This window comes from Eulemur rufifrons, chromosome 17, assembly GCF_041146395.1.
Source record: "Eulemur rufifrons isolate Redbay chromosome 17, OSU_ERuf_1, whole genome shotgun sequence".
NCBI lineage: Eukaryota > Metazoa > Chordata > Mammalia > Primates > Lemuridae > Eulemur > Eulemur rufifrons.
The window spans coordinates 5,151,424-5,175,132 of NC_090999.1; the positions used below are offsets into that span (position 1 = coordinate 5,151,424).

Below are 23,709 nucleotides of genomic sequence, written 5' to 3' on the forward strand. Positions count from 1 at the left end.
TATCTGCCATTGAGCCTTGATGAGCCTTAAAAACCTGCACCAGGGATGAAAAATGCCATAGCATATAATTATCACGTTTGCATCAGTTTTTAAAACTTCTTCTCATGTATAATTCAGCACACATATAATAAATACACTGAAGATGAGGAGATTCAATTTGCAAATCCCTCTGCACTGTGCTATTTTAAGGTGCTCTTTTAGGCATTTCCACGTCAAAGAGTTGGTAAGATCATTTCCACTCCTCCAGTTGTAACTTCTGTGTTCATATGGCTAAGCAGGACCCTGGAGGAGCCCCTGAAATAGGATACCTGTCTTCCGGGCAAGCCTTTTTCCTACTACTGTCTCATTTTTGTCCTTTGATTCTTGTGCCACTTAAACAGAAATGTAAAGTCACCATTTGCCATTCATATACTCATTTATGGGAAATTTCACAGATAGGAAATGATTCCACGTCACCTAAAACCATACTTGACCTTACTTTTAGAACTTCCACAGTTGCTGGTGGGAATTTTGATGAAAAAAAAAAAAAATTCTCCTTTGCCGGCTCTTTACTTCTCATTAAACATTTTAGGTCAAACTAATTCTGTCTTTGAATTGTTCTGGACAAAAAAAACTTCATTATGCCTATTAATATAAGTTATTTATACATGGAAGACTTGGTCCTAAATTTGTGATCTTAGTTCACTTTTAAACAACACAGAACACTCCAGCCAAGCTTCTTAGGGAGAAACCTGGCCTGCAGGTGTGTAGGCATCATCATTCTTGGGCCAGACTCCCCCAGTGTGTTGCCTTGTGTGGTTCAGGTGACCAGGACAGCTCTCAGTGGGGATTTTAAAAAATCAGTAGAAGTATAATTTTGCTTCTTTCCTTTACCAAACCAAAGGAAGTAAATGAGTTTTATGTGTGCTCATTTACAGAAAAAGAAAGGTTGAAACTAAAATAACGTCTTACCAGTTTGACTTAGTGATCTTTCGATCATTTCTGTCGGACTACCTGGTCATATTAGGAGGAAACATTTCCATCTCGGATGGTGCATGCAGCATAACTCCAGTGTCCACATGACATTCTCTTCTCTGTATGCACGTCTCGATGTCCCAATTCCCTCTTTTATATGAACAGCAGTCATATAGGATAAGGGCCCACCCTGCTCCACTTTGACCTCATCTTAACTAATTCCATCTGCAACGGTCCTATTGCCAAATAAGATCACATTCACAGGACTGACTACAGCATATGAATTTAGGAGGACACAATTTGTTACCCAGAACAAAGGTATGCAGGATGACTTCCTCTAACCATTGGAACAAGGGAATGTCCAGGCAATATCTGAGTCCAGCCTAGGCTGACTTGGTTCATCCATTATTGATCAAAGGGATAGCATGCTTTGGACATCAGTTCATGGGTCATAGTTAAATAACATGGAGTAGACAGCATCATAACTAAACAGCCCAGTGCACTGAGTGAATACTATGTAAAGCACAAAACTTTAAGCTAAGGAACTCATAATCGTTGCCATTCACTGTTACTAACTGTCGTGTTTTCTAGATTTAGAATATCTATTTAGGAGTATGGGAAGGAAGACTGATCAATAAGTAATTGTTTGCCTTTTTCTTATTTATGATATTATTATCGGAAATTACTAAGCACGTCATCTATGGTGCTATAGATGTGTATGAAAGCTCTGGCTTGTGCATTATCAGACAGGGAAAGAAATATGCAAAAGCTTCAGCAAGACTAACACATGCTTAGGAAGAAGAAGATGTCGTGTTCATTTTATTACTTCACATTTGTTCAGTTTATACATAAGTTTTTGTTAGTGTTAGAGGGAAAAAAATCTGTATTTGGCACCTCTTCAGTTTTGTTTCTGTTTTATTTTGCTGGTTGAAAGTCTAGAAATGGATATAGCATTGATGCATATGAATACAGTTAATCTAAATATTATAATATAAATACAACCCAGGCAAGACAAATAATGAGTTAGTCAAACTCTACAGTAAAACAGTTTAACCCGAGATCAGAATTAAGTTTTGAATTACTTGGCAATGCTATTAGATTGTGGAGATGTTTATCAGAAGCTACATGTCTGCAGCTAAAAGTCTGCTTCAGCTTTGAAATACATGAAGAAAACCGTAGCACAGTGGGGAATGACATACGATTCTAATTCGAATTGAGTTCTGGTCCTTATTTCCTACTCTGAATGACTCCGCTCTGCACAGAACGTTTCATTTCACCGTTAGTGTTTGGAGAGATTTGGACTAAAGAGACTGATCCTATGTTCATCCTCTCCTTGCATTAAATGTAAATCATTCCAGAGCATTCTCTCTGCTCTCCCATTTCTTCCCTTTCCCTTATTCTTCCTGCTTTGGAAGTGGGCATGTGGGGAGGAGAGCTCATCCTGGTCCCTCACAAAGGGAAGCCAACTGGCTGTCATTTCTCTGTCCTCACAGGCCCCCTTGACTGGAACAGTGTCAGTAGAACCAGCACTTCATGATATTTGGTAAATCTGGGTCATTATGCGAGGGCTTAACACAACTGAAATTCTGCAATTTCTTCTTCCAGGAGAACGAATGCATGAGAATTAAAATTTTAGGAGACTGCTACTACTGTGTGTCGGGACTCCCTATCTCTCTCCCCAACCATGCCAAAAACTGTGTGAAAATGGGACTGGATATGTGTGAGGCCATAAAGTAAGTGAACTGCTTAGCAAGGGTTTGTTTTTTTTTTTAACTGTTTAACAATTTTGAGTTTTAATTCTCACCTGTTACTATTTCCATTTTTCTGTCTACTGGCACTAAATCCATTATTGAACATTTAAATCTAATTGTGCAGAGACCCATTTATTGGCATGTGAGTAACTCAATTCAACCTAAGACTTCCGTAAGTGTTTAGTGTTGTTATCCTGAGCCTTAGATTACAGCAAAACTGAATTGGAAATCTATGGGAAGAGACGGTTTTGTTTGTTTCAAAGGTGATTTTTTTTTTTTTTAAAGAACTTGGATGTCTTTGATCTTAAGAAAGAAAAGTAATGCAACATGTCTCTGATCATAACGTCTCTCTGATTTCTGACAAATGATATGGCCACACATGTAAGGGAAAAATTAGCATTTACCACCAGACTGCAATCCAGAATTACTTCATCTAGTCAAAAATGCCCTGCTATGTGAATTTAGTTTCAATTTACATCCATAATGTATGTTTTCTGCATTGTATCTGTAAGTTTTTCATTGTGATTCTAGAGAAGATTTGCTTACACAGAATAACGTTATTACCAGTGGCAAGTACAGGGTAAAAGTATAAGGTGAGAGGTAACTTTTATTCCCAGTACCACAATATAGTTACCACTACCTTCTTTAGTAGAATCCAAAATATTCTTATAAATGATAAAACGTTTTGTTTGCTGATTGTGTAGTTGAAAGATTTTACTTTATTTTACCTTGCTCTGTACTTGTTTTTTTTAATCCAAAAAGGGTTCAAATTATGTGCTTGATGTTCTAATTCCTTGTCTCAGGGTTGGAGTAAATAGGGCTTTAGGTGAGAAAGCAACAAGTCCACTTGTCACTTGTGTGCTCCCCGTGTATGTTGGTCACTTGCTGAAGTGATTAAAAAGTTGGTAGGTGGCTTTCCCAGTGCCATCCAGGGAAGAGTGTGCTGGCCTCTGCACCCTGCCCCCGCAGCCTCGGCGGGTGAGACGGAGACACCTGTGTGTTCCAGATTCACTAGCTCCGTGCAAATTACTGCAGGCTGCTGCTGAGCAGACCAGGAATGGGAGGGAAATAAAGTGAAATTGCTGAGAGTTGAGATAGGAAGAACAGTCAATGTGAACTTTGTTTCCCAACACAAGATGCACTGTGTGGGAAATAACCACGTTAGGAAGTCATTTGTCTTCTCTGATACATGAAAAGTAGTGGTTTTTTTTTTTTTTTTGCGTTTTTTTTTTTCTTTTTCTCAAAAGTAAGTAACTACTCTTAACTCTGTGTCTAGATGTAAGAGAATCCAATCAGTGGAATGATAGGTTTTTTCAAATGTATAACCTGCCCCTGGAGGCAACCTCGGTGTTGAATTTGAACCTGAGGTGAAATGGGTTCTGTTGGAGGAAAGCATTTTTCTTGGTTTCCTGTTAAAATAGATATGGGAGAGATATTTAAAAACAGCAAAATTGTGTGCATTAGTAACATATCAGGTTAACCAATTTACCTTTTCATTGAAGCTTAATTTCTGCTTTTTAAAACTGTTTTCCAGTTCCGTCATGTTAAATTACTCCAACATGTTAAATTACTCCAACGTCATGTTAAATTACTCCAATGTGTTGAGGAGAAAGAATCTTTAGGTCACATTCACTGGCATGTCACCAGTTCATCAGAAATATGGTTTTTTTCTATCATATATTTTACTGTGGTGAAATATGTGGACTGTTGATATTACGCTTTGAACCATTTTACGTGCACAGTTCCGTGACGTTAAGTACATTCCAAATGTTGTGAAACCGGCCCCCACCTACTTCCAGGACCTCTGCCTCACCCCGTACAGAAACTCCCTACCATTAAGCAGTGACTCCCCAGTCCCCTCCCCGGCCCTGGTGATCTCCACTCTACTTCCCGTCTCCGTGAACTTGCATATCCTGGATATTTCACATGTAATATGTGTCCTTTGTGTTTGGCTCCTCTCACTTCGCCTAATGTTCTCCAGGTTCATCCACGTTGTGGCACATGTCAGTACCTCATCCCTTTTTATGACAGAATAATATTCCACTGTGCGTATGCAGCACATTTTATCTATCCTTTCATCCCTGATGCCTCGGTAATACTGCATGTGTCCAGATCTCAGTGAAGTGAGAGGTTTGAGGCAACTCTTCCCAACTCTTGCCTGTCCCTAACCTTAACCTTCCGATCAGGCAGTGGCAACGTGTCCCAGTGACCTGCCACCCACTGCTCAGGGCATTCCACTTCTTCCTCGGGTTCTCTCACATGTGGCTGACAAGGTGATCAGTACACAGTTGCTTTGTTATGCCCCAGGTAAAGGCAGGGAGAGAGAGGGCATCTCGGCAGGTTCCGGAATTCTTTCTCCATTCTTGTTCTCTCTCTCACGCAAGGGCCACATTTGTGATCCCATTTATTGAGCCAGAGGTGGGGATGACCACTATGCTGGAATTTTAACTTTTTAAGCTGGCGAGGGGAAAGCGCACACTTGGCTCTTAGGTTCTTTCCAGATCATCTCAGGTTTCCCAGGAACCAGCAACTTGGGTCCCAGACGTCTGCCTGTGTTTTTCCATCTGTTTGCACCGCCTCACTTCTCAGGCCTCGCCCCCCTCTAGCCAAGGTGCCACGACCAAGGCAGTTGAGGGGCAGTGTTGGAATATTCTCAATGCTTAGAAAGCCTTTATTTGTTTTCCCATCATGAAAACATAAATTGTTTTTAACTGAGGAAGTGATATTCAGCACCTTGATTTTATAAGTGACTGTGGCTTCTCTTAAACTAGAGAACTGCTGTTGAAAGATTTAAACTTGTATAAAGTGTCACTATTGCATCAGGTCCTGACCCCACTGAAGGGTAAACACATCCCTTGACGAGGTCTGTGTCCTCATGGCTGACTGTGCTGAGTGCAGAGGTGGCCGCAGACAGGGAGTGCGGGCTGCCCTTGGGGCGCTTGGAGGACAGAGGCAGGGCAGCCCAGACCAGCAAAGTGGGGAGAGACCAGAAAGCCTTCCGGGATGAGGCCGTGCCTGAGCAGGGCTGGAAGAACTATACCAGCTGGCCAGTGGCACTCACACCCTGGCAGGGAGGGAGGCTCGGGGCGTGGGCAGCAGGGAGAGGAGCCATCGTACGTGAAGGTCGGGAGGTGAGGACCGCCTGGCGCTGGCCCAGCCGCAGCACTCGACGGGGATGAGAGCCTCTGGCTTTCCCTCCGCACTGCCCCTTGGGGTGATTCTCTCCATGCGACTAGGGACGTCTTCCTGAATACTTTGTGACAATAATATTTTAATTGATAAATGGATTTAGCTGGCAGAAATAAATAAGCATTGCCAAGCATTTCCATTTTCCCTTCACTGAAGTTTTTCATTTGTCTGTGTTGATGTGCTGGCAGGAGGGTCCTAAAGTATTTTAAAAACAATTTTTTAAAAAAAATTAGTTTCTTTTGAATGATACCTTATGCATCACTAAAGCTTTTTAAAACGTAATTTTTTCTTTCTTTTATGAAAGAATGTGAACAACTGAAAAGCTTTAATTTCATGATTATCTTTCTAAAAATTCTTATTCAGGTTAAAGTCATCATTAAACTCACAAATAAGCTGTATTCTTCTCTTATTAGCAAAACACATTCATGGGGCCATACACTGTACAAAGCTCTCAAATTGCACAAGGCCTCCAAGACCATTCCTGACATTACCAATGTGATGTCACATGATTCTGATATGAAAAGGCAGAGCTGGTGCCAGCCCATAATAGGTGCTTGACATACATTACTTGAAAGAGTAAAAACCACGACCAAAACACCCTGTCATCACCACAGTCTGGACTGATGTGGCTTCCATAGTGAGAGCACTGGAGATTTCAGTCTAATCTGGAGAAACCAGGGGGAAAAGCCCCCCTCTCTTGGCTCAGAGCAGAGATCTGGAATCCTGAATAATCAATACCAGAAACCTGACCAAGAGTTAAAGGAAGAAGAGAATATTACTGATCATGACATCACTTCTCTCATCTTTAGGAAAGTAAGGGATGCTACCGGAGTTGACATCAACATGCGTGTGGGCGTCCACTCTGGGAATGTCCTGTGTGGCGTGATTGGTCTGCAGAAGTGGCAGTACGACGTGTGGTCACATGACGTTACCTTGGCCAACCACATGGAAGCTGGAGGGGTCCCTGGGTAAGGTTGGACATTGGATCTCTCTCTTCCCGCTGGCAGCATGGTTAGGAATGCCGGGTCATCGGGCTGATGACTGCCTGCTCAGTTTCTGATGACTTCTGCTGCCTCTGTAGGTATCATGTTACTCATGCACAGTGGCCTTATACGTTAATTAGATAAGTCCCTGAACCACTACTGCTATGATCCACGGTCGAAGACTGTGGACATCAGGTACTAAATTATACACTTTTACTTATTTGCAGATTTATTAATTAGAGACCTGAGTTAAAGATGTTTTACAGCGCAGTCCGGATAAGGCAGCTCTCTAGTACTGTTGACCTCTAAAACCTGTATATTAAAATAGCATCCATCTCTGGGTAGAAGAACATATTTCAGACAAGAGAATCCTAATGCAAAGGCTATAATTTGGAAGAGCATAAAAAAGCAAACATTGAGAAAGAAAATCCATGCTTTTTACAGATCAGCATGCTTCCAAAAATACCCTTGACACGTGTTTCAAAAGATATCCTCGCACAAAACAATACAATATAGTCAAGTTTTTATTTGCTATGATTCGCCACACCCACCACACAGGTTTCCGTGACTGCAGGTGAGCCTCGGACATTAGCGGCTCATAGAGTCCAAGAGGGTCTTTCCAAAGTGGTGGTCAAGGGAACAAAAACTTAAATTACAGTCAGGTTTCCCAAGAATATGTAGCCTTTCCTTCCTTCACAGGGGAGAAATTATTTCTGAAATCACAAACAAATAGAATATCTTTTTTCACATATCCTTTTATATCTTGACTGTGGTTTAAAAATGGAATTTCAGACGTGTCCACATTTCTTCTGTCACCCTGGAGCACTTGAACGGGGCCTACAAAGTGGAGGAGGGAGACGGTGACGTCAGGGACCCCTACTTAAAGCAGCACCTGGTGAAGACCTACTTCGTGATCAACCCCAAGGTCAGTGCTGTTGTGAAGAGTCTGTGATCAGCTTGTTTCTGTGATTAAAAGGGAGGAGGAGGAGCAAATCATTGGCATAGATAAGTATTTTCAGTCAAGACTTTGTAATTCTTTGCTAGTCTTTGCCACAAAAGTGACTTTAAATGCACGTGGTGGTTTAATTACGGAAGACGTTTTGTAATAACGAATTCAGATATGTATTAAACAAGCAGTTGAAAGGCCTTGCTTGTCTGTATGACGAGGGTGTTGATGCAGTTGCTGGTTGGGCTGTTAGTCCCTACATATGCCGGTGGATACGGCTTCCGAAAGGCTCTCCGTGGGCACAGCATCGATACCTGTCAGTTGGGAAATTAAATAAAGAGAAAAGATTTTTGCTCAGGCCTTCAGAAGATAAGAAATCTAATGAAATAAAATCAGATGAACATACAAGAAAAGAGTAAAGGGAAAAGAAGAAAATTTTTAAAGACTAACACATATCACATAGACACGTGCATGAGTGCGTGTGTGTGCAGAGACACACGCGCCTTCTGTGTGATAAAAACCCCCATTACCTGGAAGATGGTCCGACCCAGACACACGCTGAGGAGCTGTTTCTTATTTTGTTCGTGCTACATATTAGGCCAGATCAAGGGGCTTAGAGCTCTCATTTCTTTTAACCCTTCTTAAATTCCTGCCAAATGGGTATTATCACTATTTACAGATTAAGAATCTGAAGCTTTGAGGGGTTCTGTAACTCCCCCTAAATCACACAGCTGGTAAATGGTACAAATACCAGCAAGAAAGATCTCTGAACGCGAAAAACAATATCAGAAAATCAACACGATCACGTTTATGGACATTCACTCACAGTGGCAGCTCTGAAAGCCCAGTCTCACCTTTGGAGACAAACTCTCTACTGGCTCGGCAACTGATCTGGAGATAGATGTGTGACAAGCAGCAGGCACAGTGGGGTGGCGGAGAGGGTGCAAAAAAGATGTGTATAAACACCGTTATGTGCAGTATGTTCAGGCAGAGAACACCAAAGCACTGTGTCTGAGGCCAGTTAGCATAGAAATAGCACCAAATCCCCTACAGCTATCGCTTTAGAAAAACACAACCATCCAGACAAAGCTAAAAGAGATGAGCGTATGCTGTTTAAGTATTTACTTTATAAAAATGTACATTAACATGGCTAATATTTTTTCCTAAGTGTCAATTATAGGTAAGTAATTTTGCTATGTGGAAAAAAAATCCCTCAGCCCAAGTAGCTGGTTCCGCAGTAACTCTATGGGAGAGAGGACAGATGCCCCAGAGGTGAACGCAGGGACGTTAAGAGGAATAATCTTAGTCACCTGAGGTTGGCACAGGTGCAGACCTGTGCTGTGCCACTTGTGAGAGTTTGTTTCCCACCCCAAGGGAGAACGACGGAGTCCCCAACACCTCTTCAGACCGCGCCACACCCTGGATGGAGCCAAGATGAGGGCGTCCGTCCGCATGACCCGGTACTTGGAGTCCTGGGGGGCGGCCAAGCCCTTTGCACACCTGCATCACAGGGACAGCATGACCACGGAGAACGGCAAGATCAGCACCACGGTACGTCCTCCCCGTGCCTCCAAAGTACCTGAGCACTGGGGAAAAGCGAGTTCCCCCAAACACAAGGCCGCCAAAACAACTCTCTGCAGTGAAGCACGCTTACCGTCTTGTCCTTGTAGGAGAGGCCTTTATACACAGCTGTCAGGGTGTGAGGGAGCCCCAAGCCCACATCGCCAAGGATTCTAACCTACAGTGATTTTTGCATTATAACTTTATAACCCAAGACAGTGTTATGTACAACTGATAGTAGCAACTGAATATAACAACTATTTTTTCATCGAGTTTTTATTTTCTATCATTAAGCAGAGAGGCTTGAGGAACTTAGTAAAAAGACAAATAAAGGCATGATGTCCTTGGAGTTCGAGTAGCATCATCAATAACAAAGAGTGGAAGCTCTTTACACCAGGGACATATGCAATAAGATGGTTGAGATGGAGATAGAAAATTGAAATACCCACAGGAGGAGGGAAAAGTGAATACAGCTAAGTACTTAGAATAATCCCTCTAGCATTGTTAGATTCTAAAACTACCTCTGAGTAAAATTTCATGTGTAGCGGCATTAACTGTATTAGGGGTGCAGCTGAGATTAAAAGGAAAATTTAATGTTACATAATTCTTGCTGGCCGATGAGAAGGAGCCTGCCAGGTTGCCAGGTAAGGGTGAAGTTTTCCGGCCGCCCTGTGCTGCCACCCCTCCGTAGGTCTCCCAGTGACACCCCAGCCCCAACAGGTAGGGGCTCAGCACTCCTGTTTGGGCTTAGTTATATCTCTTCTAACTTCCTTTGATCTTTTTTCAACTAAAAAGTAAATATGATCTGACGGAAGACCATGATCCATCAGTCAATGAAGGAGACCCGCCAGGACAAGTCCTTGAGTTTGCATTCTGATGGGGGGACAGAGACCATAAATAGGAAAACAAATCAAGGAACAAGATGGTGTCAGGTGTGATGAGGGCCGGGAGGGAGATAAAATTTAGTGATGTCTTCTGGGTAGGACAGCTGGGGGAGGCTCAGAGAGAGAGAGGAACCGGCTGGAAGAAGGGTAGCAGAAGGACAGATTCAGTGGCCCTAAGATGAAATGAATGTGGTGCCTTTTGGGGGCAGAGAAGAGGCTACTATGGCTGGAGCACAGGGGTCCCGAGTGAGGGTGCTGTCCTCTTGTGCTGAGACTGTAGCAGTGAGTCACAAACCCAGGGTCTAATTTGAAAGTAGAGCAAGTGAGACCCAGTGGTGGATTGGAGGCGCGTGCAAGTGAGGAGCAGAGGTGTGTCCATGCTTTTGGGGCTGCACAACTGGGGGACTGTGGATGCCCTCAATTGAAATCGCAAATACAAGGGGGAAATCAGGTTATTTAAGACTTTACTAATGGACAATTTCAAATTAATATTCCTCTTTGACATCTGAGTGCAGCGAGGAAGTAGGCAGCTGGACGTGTAAGTCTAGAACTCAGAGGACAGAACTGGGCTGGAGATGGGAGTGTGAGCTGTCACATTGTGGATGGCACCTGAAGCTAAGGAACTGATGAAATCTCAAGAATAGAGCAATCCAAGGGGGACCTGGGGCCGTCCAGCATTTAGACCTGTTGGAGGAAAAGCATCCTGGGGTTCTAGTATTTAATCACCAATGAAAGCCTATGCTTCTATCACTCTTAGGAAAAATGGTAATAATTTGAATAATTTGCCTCAGGGCAGCATCTATGGTTAGTGCTACGGCTGATAACTACATCCCTCAGTGAGATTTATTATACACGAGCAATTGGTTGGTTGCTTGGTTGGCTGGTTTTTAAGAAGTAAGAATCATGTATATAAGTATTTGAATGTGATTTTCTGTGCTGTTTCTCATGTACACCTGTGGGAAAAAAGTCTTACTTTTCCAGGTGTGTTGTTGTTATTGTTTATTTCTTACCAGTCTTTATTGTCCTGAGACTTAAGAGTGGCTGTGTCCTTTATTATGGGAGCGAGGGACCACAGGAATGATTTCTGTCTTACTTTAATCTGGTGTTGTGAAGATGCCTTATTCAAGATAGAGTGGGAACTGGTTAGTGCTTTGAGCTTCAGGAAGTTGTTTATAAAAACCAAAGAACATTTTGAACAACTCAGTTTTCTTAACCAGCTCGTCTCACCTGTCACAGGTTCAAAGCCAGGCTTGCATTGCCTTAGCAGCAATACAGGGTATCTTAAGAAAGCCCCAAGGCTTTGGTTAGTGCATTAAGCCCAAACCACGTGTACTTAGCTGTGTCTCTTACTCACTTTCAGAAAGACCCATCAGAACTTTTATTGACATATTCCAAGGTCGAACAATTGACATTGCCCAAACGTACTTCTTATATCTAATCCCCTATGCAGAATTCCATTGACTCTGCATTCAACATTGATAGAGCTGTTGAATTATGCATTATTTTACTGCATGTAATAAAACTAGGAGTTCAATTACTTTAAAAAAAAAAAAAACACACCTTACCTTTCCCTAGGCTAAATACATTTCCTAACTAACCTTGGAGATCAAAGGAGCAAATAAAAGTTTCCTCTTTGGAGCTGCTTTGTTCCAACTGTTTTATTTTCATTCCCATCACAAATGTATAAAAGTGATTTTTTAAGTCTCTTATTGAACATTTGACAGTGGAATCTCCACTAATAAACCCTGACCAGTGTTTCCCTCCCGTTCCTCTCTTGGGAACTACTCGTACACATGTGTTGATTTCTTCTTTTTGTCCAATGGTTCGTGATTTCACATACATAACTGGTGGTACCATTTCTCAATAGCCCAATTCAAGGAGAGGATTGACTATAGGTTTTGTGGTTATATTTGTGTTTTAAAGCATTTTCTAATATTTGTCTGATACCAAAGTCCATTTTCACATGATTATAAGTGGCTGACAGTCACTCTAATACCAATCCTCTGTAGTCTGTTGTGTGAAATCAAATCTGAAAGTACTGCATGACAATCCTGAAACTTCCAACATCCAGAGTTTATAGATGACACCAACATTCTGAATATAAACTGAGCTTGTAATCTTGATTTACATTTATGATTAAGCACTTTCTCTCCACATGGGTAATTATTTACCTAAATGATACTTTTCATGATAAAAAGAGAAATATATTGTACATCATTATCATTGTAACATTCTTCTTGAAACAGGTTTTTGACAACTAATAACCTTTCTTTATTCAATATAGGATGTACCAATGGGTCAGCATAATTTTCAAAACCGCACCTTAAGGTATGGTATATCTTTGACTATCTAACTTTTAAAGGGTTATTGCTTCTTATTCATTTCTGAACGTAATTATCATCAATTATAGTAATTTCAAAGTGTACTTCCTTTAAAAGAGCAGCTCCTTGTGGGCCCTATTACATTGCTTTCAGCTTCTAAAAATAGGATTATTAGTGTCTTGTTATTAGTATTAAGGGAGGGAAAAGGAAAAGGAAAACACCATCTGGTAGTCATTTCAGAACATTAAATTTTTTTCTTAAATTGACTCTTCTTAATATTAACATGTAGTAAAATATTGAATTTTCTTAAAATGAGTATGTTGCTTAAAATTACATTTTTATGTTGTATCCTAAAGATAAAAGGAAGGTAAGACTGGTCTTTCTATTTATTTCTGGACTAAAGGGCTATACAAACTGCCCAGAAAAGAAAAAAGCTTCCCACAACTCCACATGCCCCTGTCGCCAGCACTAACCCTTTCCCCATGTTCCTCTCTCCTTCAGCTCAGAGTTTTACGTTAATACTGGTTTGGGGGTCAGCCAAACCTACACTCAGACATTAGGGTAAATAATGCAAAACATAGGCCCCAAAGTTCAGGCAGCCTTTCTTTCTCCACACAGAGGTCTGTTTATTGGAGATACTGAAAGTTTTACAGAAAATAAAGAAAAATATGAGATCTAATATATTTCCTTGTAGAAAATGCATGATAGTCAAGTAAAAACTAAACACAGTCGTTCCCTACCACAGCATAGCAATAGTGCACGTTGTCCCGGAATTCTTCCCCGTGACTTTATTTGTTGTAACGGGCTCTAATTTGTATGTTGTGCAAAATCTGAAATTTCAGCATTGAGATATATACTTATGTTATGAGGATAATTGGGTTCTAGGGCTTCTGAAGAATTTTTTTAAGTGGTATATTCCATTTTGAAGAGAACTTAAGCTAATTTTAGGAATATTATGGACCCCCAAGATACCTTGAGGAACCATGACGCTTCATGTCTGTAAGACCCTAACACATCTTTGAGCAATCGTCATGGAAATTTCACGGACTTCCCTTCTCGTTATATTCAATATCACTTCTGTTATCTCTCTCCCACCCTGCAATTGTGCTTCAAGAGTCTATTGATTGAAATTACAATGGGAAATGCCTCAGGAAGCCCCAGTATTACTGGGGCAGTGTCTTCTGGGATGAGTGCTGTCTGAAAGATGATAACAAGCTGTCCTTTGTATCTGTACTACATCATAGAAAATCTGATTTCATCCCTGCAGCATTATCGTGAGGTAGAATCTATTGTCGTTACCATTTTAGAAGGGGAGAAACTGAGGCACAGGCTTAGGAGAATGCCCAGCGTCACCTGGCTGGTGGAGACGAAGCCAGGATTTTTGCCCAGGCTCTGTGACCCCAAAGCCTGTGTCACTAATGGGTCTTCTGTCTTCCATGCTTTACGAAAGGGCTCTTCCATCATTATTCCACTCTTCTCTGTAGTTATCGATCTTTGGTGGCCTTACGGCCTCGTGGGGAGAACCTGCTTTTGATCAGACTCGCCCAGACTGCCCTGGCACTCCTTGGCTTCGTAAATGGACTGTCCTATAATGCCTGTCTGAGCCTCCAGCCTGGCCCGTGGGCTGGCGCCACGTGACCTTTCCAGGCCTCCTCAGATATCACAGCCCAGGCAAGGCAGGGGGACAGGTCTGGGCAGGAGCTTGGGAGAAAGAATGGAGACAAACTGGAAAGAGGGATTGTGGGCCCAGAGCAATGGGAAGGCGGGGGTGGGGGCAAGCGGCAGGAGCAAGTTCAGGACAGAAGTTCTGGTGGTGCATCAACAGCTCCTGGTGGGTAGGTTATCAGCCCCAGGGTACCTTGTCTTCTCCAGAGCAGAGGTCTCAAAGCCACAGAGGTAAGAAAATGGTCTGTGTGTGCAGGCATTACCTAAGCTAATCCTATAACAGATTAACAAAGGCAATATCCTTGTTAACCCTGGAAATAATATTGAAGAATTAGGTTTTCTTGAGAGCTTCAAGATACTTAACCTGTTCTTTCTTAGACTTTGTGAGGCTCTGCAAAAAAGAAATCCACCAAATTGAATTCAAGAAACTCGGCCAGGTGCCGTGGCTCACACTTGTCATTTCGGAGCTTTGGGAGGCTGAGGCAGGAGGATTGCTTGAGGCCAGGATTTTAAACCAGCCTGGGCAACATAGTGAGACCCTGTCTCTATGAAAATAAAAAAATTAGCTGGGCATGGTGTCGAGCCCCTGTAGTTCCCAGCTACTCAGAAGTCTGAGAGAGGAGGACTGCTTGAGCCCAGGGGTTTGAGGTTACAGTGAACTGTGTTTGTGCCATTGCATTCCAGCCTAGGTGACAGAGCAAGACGCTGCCTCTTAAAGAAAAAAACAAAACAAAACAAAAACCTCTCAAGTTTAGAACTAAGACTAATAAAAGTTAATTTGCTTTCTTCAAAAAACTTGGAATTTAGTATGCTAAAACCTCTTAATTCAGTTGGCTAGATATCTGTGGGTGGATCACTTAATATCATTCTGTTTTTTGAACCAAGACTGCCCTTGGCCTGTTTGAAGCCGGGACCTGAAGGCACAAGCCCATAAACACAGGATGCTGGAATTGGAGAAACCATCTATCTTATTAATAATAATTCTGTGAGATTTAATTACAGATAAACATGACATTGCATATTTAATGCTATTCTTACCTATATCTAGAGACAATTCTGAGCTTAGAAAAGTGTGATTTTCGTTCCAGATTAGAAGGCCTATTCAATTAAAAATTTAACCAACCAGAACACACAGAATGTTATCCTGAACCAGGGTGTGGGCACAGACTTGCCCAGGCCGTTGGGAGGGGCCAGGCTGAGCTTTCACTCTTGCAGTAGTTGTTTAATTTTTAAATTGGTTTTCTCCTTTACAGCATTCTCATGCAAATTGCCAGATTAATCTTGCGGAGCTCTTATTATTTGGCATAATTTATTTAGAAAGCATCTAATATTAAGGCTAAGGATTATTTGCTCCTGAGACCAATTGAGATGGTCAGCAAATATAAGTGGGATTTTTCTGTGAATAGTGCTGTCTAAAGCTGAGAAACATTTAAACACGTACAATTAAGCTTTGATATACCTAAAAGAAGGCTTTGATTCTGCAAGTTCCTGAAAACCGACCAAGGGAAATACGAAAAAGGAAGACTATTTTGTCAACCAAACCAGATTTTTGCAGGGCAATTTCCAGAAGCAATGTGTTCTGTCATAAAGTAAAACTTACGAAGGCACCAAGTCTAGGGCTAATGCATCTCTTAAAGGAGAATGTTCTTTTATCTCAAGTCCATATTTTTCAATGTTGTCTAGTAAATGCCTAGTAAATTCTACACTGATTGAATGGTAAGGCAACATCTTTACTGTAGCAAAATCCCTACTCAGTTCACTCAATCGACAGAGGGGCTATAGAGAAAAGCTGCTTATAGACTGTTGTTTCTTTTTTCTTTTTTTACTCAATTAACAGAATCAACAGAGGTTTTAGCATGGTAGAAAAATAGACTCACAGACACAGTAAGACAAAATTTGCTTGTTTGCATTCGTGTGCAAGAGCTTAAAAAGTTGATCTCATGGAGGTGGAGAGAATGACAGAAACCAGAGGCTGGGAGGGGTGTGTGAGCAGGGGAGGAGGACGAAGAATGGTTGGTTATTGGGCACAAATATATGTTAGATAGAAAGAATAAATCCTAATGTTCAATAGCAAAGTAGGGTGACTATTGTTAGCAACAACGTATTGGGTATCTTAAAATAGCTGAAAGAGAGAACTTGAAATGCTCTGAGCACGTAGAAATGATAAACACTTAAGAGGCTGGATACCCCAAGTAACCTGACTTGATCATTACACATTCTATGCATGCAAGAAAATATCACATGTACCCCCCAAATATGTAAGATATTATGTATAATAAAAATAGGCCTAATATTTACTTTAGTAATAATCTTCTTACCCATAATATTTCCTTTTTCATATAGAACCAAGTCACAAAAGAAAAGATTTGAAGAAGAATTGAATGAAAGGATGATTCAAGCCATTGATGGAATCAATGCACAAAAGTGAGTACTTTTTCATCTTAAATTACCATTCAACTCGTAGTTCAAACCCTGTTACTTAAAAATAATGTCATACTTTCAAAAAGTATTTTACCGCAGGCTCTACAATACTTACCATGACAAAGCCAAGTTTCTGAGACAATTCATTCATTTCACATCAGTTGTCCCTCATGATAGCTCTTGTTAATAGCATTTCTTTCATCTTTTCAATTTTTTAAAATTTCTGCCTACAATATATTCCCCAAGTCAATTACTGATAAATAACAGGAGATCTAATTGTGGAGAGAAAAATTACAGCATAACGGGTTCAGCAAGTAATATTTTTAAAAGAGAAATAAGGACTTTGTGTGGGAAAATCTTCAAATTCTATGATGTGACACTATCCATCCGAAATGCATGTATTCTCCTGCAAAATTAAAGAGCATTGAGGTCCCTGTGTTGTAAATCCTACAAGAGAATTAGAATTTGAATTCACAGTGAACAATGGAAGACTGAGTCTTTGGGGGACAAAATATCATGCAACCTAGGAAACCAAGAATTGCTGGTGTAGCTTTAAACAGCTACAGAGATGAGTGGGGGTGGGAAGGCCAGAACAATATAAAGAAGGTGATGGCTGTCACATCCTGGGCAGAGTGGTGACATCCAGTGGCCTTAGTCTTCTCCTTAGGTACATGTGTCATAGCTGAGCCCATGGAGAGCAGAAGGCGGGTGACTCAATATGGTGGCCTGTACACGTTGGACACTCAGTACCTGTTTGTTGAATTAAATTTTAGTGAAAACATCAGGAGGACCAAATGAAAAGCCTTCACAGAAAAGTTTCCATCCTTACAGAAACCTATTCAATTTTTTTATTTGATGTTTTATTTTGAAATATTTTTATATTTACAGGAAACCTATGTAAGTTTTATCATGAAAGCTGACTCTTGAAAAGGGTATATGATTTTCACCTAGACCTCTCTGCCTCTAAAATGAAGTTACAGGGCCTCAATTAATACATGGATTTACGAAATGCATGCCTGTTTTAGATTGCTCCTTGTGGGTGTTTATATTAGAATATTTACAGGGCTTATGAAAGAATCCCATGAGGGGTGTGAGTGTATGGTATGTGTGCATATATGTGCGTATGTGTTTGTGTGTGAGTGCACGTGTATCTGTGCAATAAAGCATCCTGGTCAGGCAAGAGTTGCAATTCAGATGTGCTGGAACACGTCTGGAACAGTTGTCACCTGTCTGGAGCCCCCTCCATGTGCCCCAAACAGACAAGGCCCCCACTTGTCTCAGTGCTCAGGACGCACCAGCAGCGTCTGGACAAATGCTCTGCTTTGCCTGGCCCCGGGATCGGCGTGACAAACATCCTCACCTCGGCCCCAGTTGCAATCTCAACAAATCACAAAGGGAGAAACAAATAATTGCATGGAGTCTATCATCAGCTTAAACCTAGAGAAGTGTCTGGCTAATTAAGATACAGGTGGAAGGATGTATTATTCATTCAACCTGAGAAAATACCAGCTAATACTCTCAGACCCACCAGAATAAAACCCCATTTCAGAAGAAAGAGGAATCTTGTTTTTGACAAAGTTTGGCAAATAATAATGGTAACAGTGGTAATAATTGAAAATCTCTAAAGTCAGCCTCAGCGTGTGTTCACGTGGGACACCTACCCTCTTAAATTACTTTTGTATCCACCTCTTAGAACATTCCTATCCAAGGAATCATTAGAAACTACAATTGTTGGCTTCGCTTTATTTTTTGTTAAGGTTGCTTTTGAACTTTCTGTTTGCTTTGTGTAATTTAGCATTCAAATACTTGTTTAGTTAACACCTTTGTGGTGTATGTAATTTTATTCTAAAGTAATGTTTAGTGTTGGTGTAACTGCTCATGTTATAATTTTCCCAACACATTTTGGAGACCAAATAGAGAAAAATGCCATGCCGTACTCAAAAAATAAAAGATAAATTTTTTTAAATGGAAGCTCTTATGCATATATTTTTTTTAAATTAGCTTCAGTTTCAGTTTGGCATACCCTCATTAACTCCTCTTGTTCTTTGACATGACGTTCTTTGAATTTCCACTTGAGGATTCAACTGGGGCTCCAGGTTTGATGTACCATTCATTTGTTTTCTGCTATTGACATGAAACAGTGATTTCTATGCAGATTTTTATTTATTCACTGACTGATTCATTTAACAAGCACTTGCAAAAAGGTGACAAACATCAGCATCTGCTCAGCATCAGACACACGGACACACAAGGCCTTTCCTCAGTACATGCCCATGGTGGGGGCAGCTCTCTGGGGTCTCATCTTACAGGGACACTAAGGACTTTATTCCTATCCAATCAGGGCCCTACTCTTATGACCTAATTTAACTTAATTACTTCCATAGAAGCTGATCTCTGAATACAGCTGCACGGGGGGTTAAGGCTTCAACATATGGATTTGGTGGCGGGACACAAATGTTCAGTCCATAACAATAGGAAAGTGGTCTTTATTGTATTAACAGTGTCTGCTTTGCTGTAAGAATGTGCAGTCTTATGCCCCTCACCTCAGGTCAGCCTCTCGTTTAGAATTTCCTTTATTTGGCATGGCCTAGTGAAAAAACAGCTCGGTGTAAATTAATAGGGAATCATTTACTGTAATAGCCCAGGATGATGTTGGACTTTCTTCATGCTATAGACTACTTGGGTCAGGAAAAATATCAGGAGACTGTAAATACAGCACAGACACCTCCCGTCCCCCTCCTCTCCTCTTCTCTTTCTATGTAGTTCCAAGTCCCAAAAATAATATTTGCCCTTATCCATCTACGCAAATCTTTCCTATTCCCAATATCCAAATCATGTTTACAAATCTGATTTTCTACAAGTCAGTCAGTAGTGGGAACTGAGGCCACCTCACAGAATACCCAGGGATGATTAATTCTGTGACAAAAGGTAAGAAGAATTAGATCCGTCATTCGTTGCTTTGAGGGAGAAGCCACAGGCCGACCCCAGCTTGCTGTGGGAAGGAGGTGAGGCAGCAATGATCTGGAACTGGGTCCTTTCCCCAAGCACCATCCAGCCCTGGGGCTCACGCAGCATGGCGTTAGGCTCCGGGGTCACCGGGAAGGCAGGCCCTGATCTTGAGACCTTCCTGTCTCCTGCAGGACCCTGGTAACTGAGCCCTAGACTGGGAAACTGGCGGTCCTGCTGATAATTGAGGAGCTGGTTTTATTTCCACTTGATAAATTTCACTCTTATTTCATTTCTAAGCTTATATTTTTCCTGGAGCATTTTTAAATTAGATTTTTCTTTCTCAAAAAAGAATTATTTTTAGTAAGTTACCTGCATACATTATTCATAGTTTGCTAAGTACACAGTTCTAAAATTGAGTATGGTTAAAATTTATCTTAAATTGTATTTCTGGCCCTTTTCATGTCAACCAACCTTTGATTCCTCCTACTGGCCTCATCTCGTAAAACAAAACAAGGTAGTTCTGCAGCTGGTGCAGTGACACCGAAACGTTTGCTTCCCTGGTACCTAAAGCTTATAACCTTGAATCAAAAAGTGTTTTTACAGATCTCACTTTTAATGGCAGTCATTCTAGGCGCATTACTGACTGTGGGTAGTTTATTCTTCTGGGACATTCGAGCTAATCGTGGTGCACGTCTGGCAGTGAGCGTCTTTAGAACCGAGGAGAGATGCCGAGTAGATGGGGAGATTTCCCTCCCCCAGTGTCCCCGTCTCCTGGGTTAACTTGTCATTAGGCACGATGTTAAACATCAGTCTACACTTAGAGACTAATCGCAATCAGGCGCGGTGCTTGCTGATTACTGACAAAGTGGAACAATTTCACTTGACCTTTCTGCCTGGATCCTCAAAGGCCTCTATCCTTCATCTCCCAAATATATCTCAGGGAGGAAAAATCCATACAGATATGACTGATGGTTTGGAAAAGTATTATATTAAGAAATTTATGTGAATTGATAATTGAACAGGTATGACATTTTTTGGAAATTTATGTAAAACATAATTTTCTCTCTAATGTCCTAATATACATATTTTTCCTCCCTCTCCCTTTCTCTCTCTCTCTATATGTGTGTGTGTGTGTGTGTGTGTGGATATAAATATAGGTATAGCTATAGATGTAAATGTTAATATAGCTGCAGATATACAGTTATAGACACATAGATATATACTGCATATATATGCATGTATATATTTAGAAGTATTATATTCCTTCAAATTCTAACAGTATTTAATAAAAATTAGGAAAGTAAAAATATAAATTTCTTAGTGACTAGTGACCCATCCCAGCCAGTAATATATTTCGTTGGTATTTCTAGATACTCTTCTTTATGCATAGATTTGGATTTCTTTTTACATTCCTGTAGTTGTGAACATAAGGAGGTATATCTTTCTATGTCGCTTAACTTTATTTCATAAAACATGTGTTTATTTTATTGCCAGACGTGTGATGGTGTCAGGGATTGTATGCCCAGTTTACTTGGTCATGCGCCCGGAACTGCAGCAAAAGGTTTCCTCCTTACGATCTTTCTCTGTTGACAGCTGCTTTCTTAAAACAGGTTTCTGAAAGTTGGTCAGTGTGGAACAATGCATACGTCTGCACAATTTTCATTTATTCTTCAACATCTGAGAGTTACGTAGTACTTAGATTTTTCCTGCATCAACATATTCTGAACTGATTGCTCATTATAATAGTACTTTTACTAATTTTTTGAAAACTATGTTCAAAGTTCACAATTTTTACTTTCTAGAAATGAAAAAAGTGACAAAGTATTTTAAGTAAGTGTGGAAGAAGCAGAATCCTCTCACCCAGACCTTGAAGGCACACTGGTGGCTTGGTTGTTCTGTGATGTGTTGCTTGCTAGAAGCTTAGAAAAATGGTGCTTCCTTAGGAACCAAATCCTTCAAGAGATGAAACTGCCATGTGATGTTTCAGTAAAGCGTCAAGAAATCAATTTATTGATGTGCTTTAACCCTGTAGATTACTTATTTCCCTAGTATTTAATTTGGATAATTTGGGTTTCAATTTGATGTGACAGTGGTTTATAACACAGAATTTTCCAAAGAGGGTAGTGTGTGAATAGAAATATTATTATATATTTGCAGATCCTGATAACAATCTCTAGATTCCATATCCAGTTATTTGGCATTATACTTTTTAAAAAAAAATTCAATTTGGAATGATTTACAATAAAGAAAGAAGAATACAAGTCATTAAAAAAAAATCATAGTTCCAGATGTCTGTTTGGAGGTTTGGTTTTATGATGTGTCTATCCTTTTTATTTCCAGGCAATGGCTCAAGTCTGAAGATATTCAGAGAATCTCGCTGCTTTTTTATAATAAAATACTAGAAAAAGAAGTAAGCTATTTTTTTCCTTTAAAATCAATCATTTTTTCTGAAATAGTAGTTTTGAATTCTTCATGCAATTGTGTTTGTGTTTTTTACATGTGACATTTAAACTGCCTCTAACTTTATCAGAGCTCTTCCTGGCTTTTCTTGTGGTTCTTATGTGCATATATTGTTTTATCATATTTCTCGTTACCAGGTTTCTGTCTTTGGTCAGTCATCATTCTCAGCCCTCCTGGCAATAAATGACGTCTGCATTATGTCTGAGATATGAGGACTAAAGGAAAGGGACAGGATCTAACATCTGACTTTCTCACAAAAGTCTTTAAAAGAAAACGAAGCCCTCCTGATAAATTTACAATGTCTTTGCACAAATTATTTTAATATTTTGACAAAAATTTGAGGTTTACACTCAATGCCTTTTCAGGAGAATTAGAAAACCCAGAATTTTAAGTTTTTTTTTTGCATCTAAATAGTTTCACATTATGACTCCCCAAATATGATCTATTTCAGGTACAAATAAGTAAGCAGACATTCAGGTTTTACATGTCAAGTTTAGTATGGATTTGCTTAAATGAATTAAGTTATTATTGCAAAAAGGACAACAATTCTTCTAGCTCAACTATACTTAATCACCTTTTCTTTTGTGTTGATCTAGAGAAGGAGCAAGACTTAGAGGTAATTTCCATCATCCAACTATATAATTACAAGCTTAGCTGGAACAAAAGTTATTACATTAATGGCATCATTCACAGCTCTGGTAATAAAATTCTGTTGATAAAATTCAATGCATTGTTTTATGAATATTTAATGGAAATATTAAATATAAAAATTCCTTCCAAATTTCATTAGGGTTGGGTTTTACAGGCACACTAAAACTTTCTTTTGTGCTGGTGGCTAAGAGAATCAATTATCTACTTCTGACTAAAAGACTTTGGCTACAGATGGTTTACCAAATTAATGATTGTTATAATGGGTTATTATTGACCATCTTGTCCTTGAAGAACTTTACCAAATATTAATGGCCACTTATTGTCTAACTGTTATATTATTCCCTTCCTTATAGAAGCCCATTTCCTTTGTTAAAAACCACAGTGGAATTCCAACTCATATCCCTGCACAAAGCCCTAAAGAAGTTGAAAGACAAGGATGTAATTGAACACACGGAATGCAATCACATTCTTGCAGTTATACTACTATTGCTACTTCAGCAGCATAGAAATTATCCTGGCTATTAAGTCACAAAATTTACCAAGAAAATTCTAGTAAACAGAAGGTGATCATCATTTTAAAAATACAGTTTTACTTTCATTCCCTTTGAGTACATATTTGTAAGATGCTAACTTTAAGGCAAATTTTAGAGAGCATGAAGATTTAGGCTCAGTTTTTGTCCACCTATCACCAGCCTGCTCTTCAGACCAGCAGGAAGGACAAAGGCTGTAAGATGTAGCTGAAAAGAAGCATCATAGAGTCGTTGGAGATCCATCATTCAGCACCAAAACCCGAGAGGCTAAAACCTGAGACATACATACTTTTCTCCCATAACTTGGTAAACAGTCTAGGCAAATATAGCTAATGGAATCTGACAGTATTTTCAAAGGGTTTCAAGGGCATTGTCACAAAATTTTATTTCCTTTAATCTTATTACATAACTCTTTTGAGAGGCAGTTTAGCCTCATGTTTGGGTA

The 23,709-nt window shown here is 40.2% G+C and overlaps 1 protein-coding gene across 1 annotated transcript in view; it reads left to right on the forward strand.

The window, feature by feature from the left end:
• The window catches only part of ADCY2 (adenylate cyclase 2), a 369,183-nt gene that overhangs the window by 267,149 nt on the left and 78,325 nt on the right, over positions 1-23,709 (forward strand). Inside the window, exons 7-13 of the mRNA XM_069492150.1 lie at positions 2,560-2,687; positions 6,704-6,862; positions 7,670-7,802; positions 9,198-9,374; positions 12,552-12,595; positions 16,597-16,677; positions 21,964-22,033. Of these exons, the coding sequence (XP_069348251.1) occupies positions 2,560-2,687; positions 6,704-6,862; positions 7,670-7,802; positions 9,198-9,374; positions 12,552-12,595; positions 16,597-16,677; positions 21,964-22,033 (792 nt within the window). The remainder of the gene's footprint in view (positions 1-2,559; positions 2,688-6,703; positions 6,863-7,669; positions 7,803-9,197; positions 9,375-12,551; positions 12,596-16,596; positions 16,678-21,963; positions 22,034-23,709) is intronic.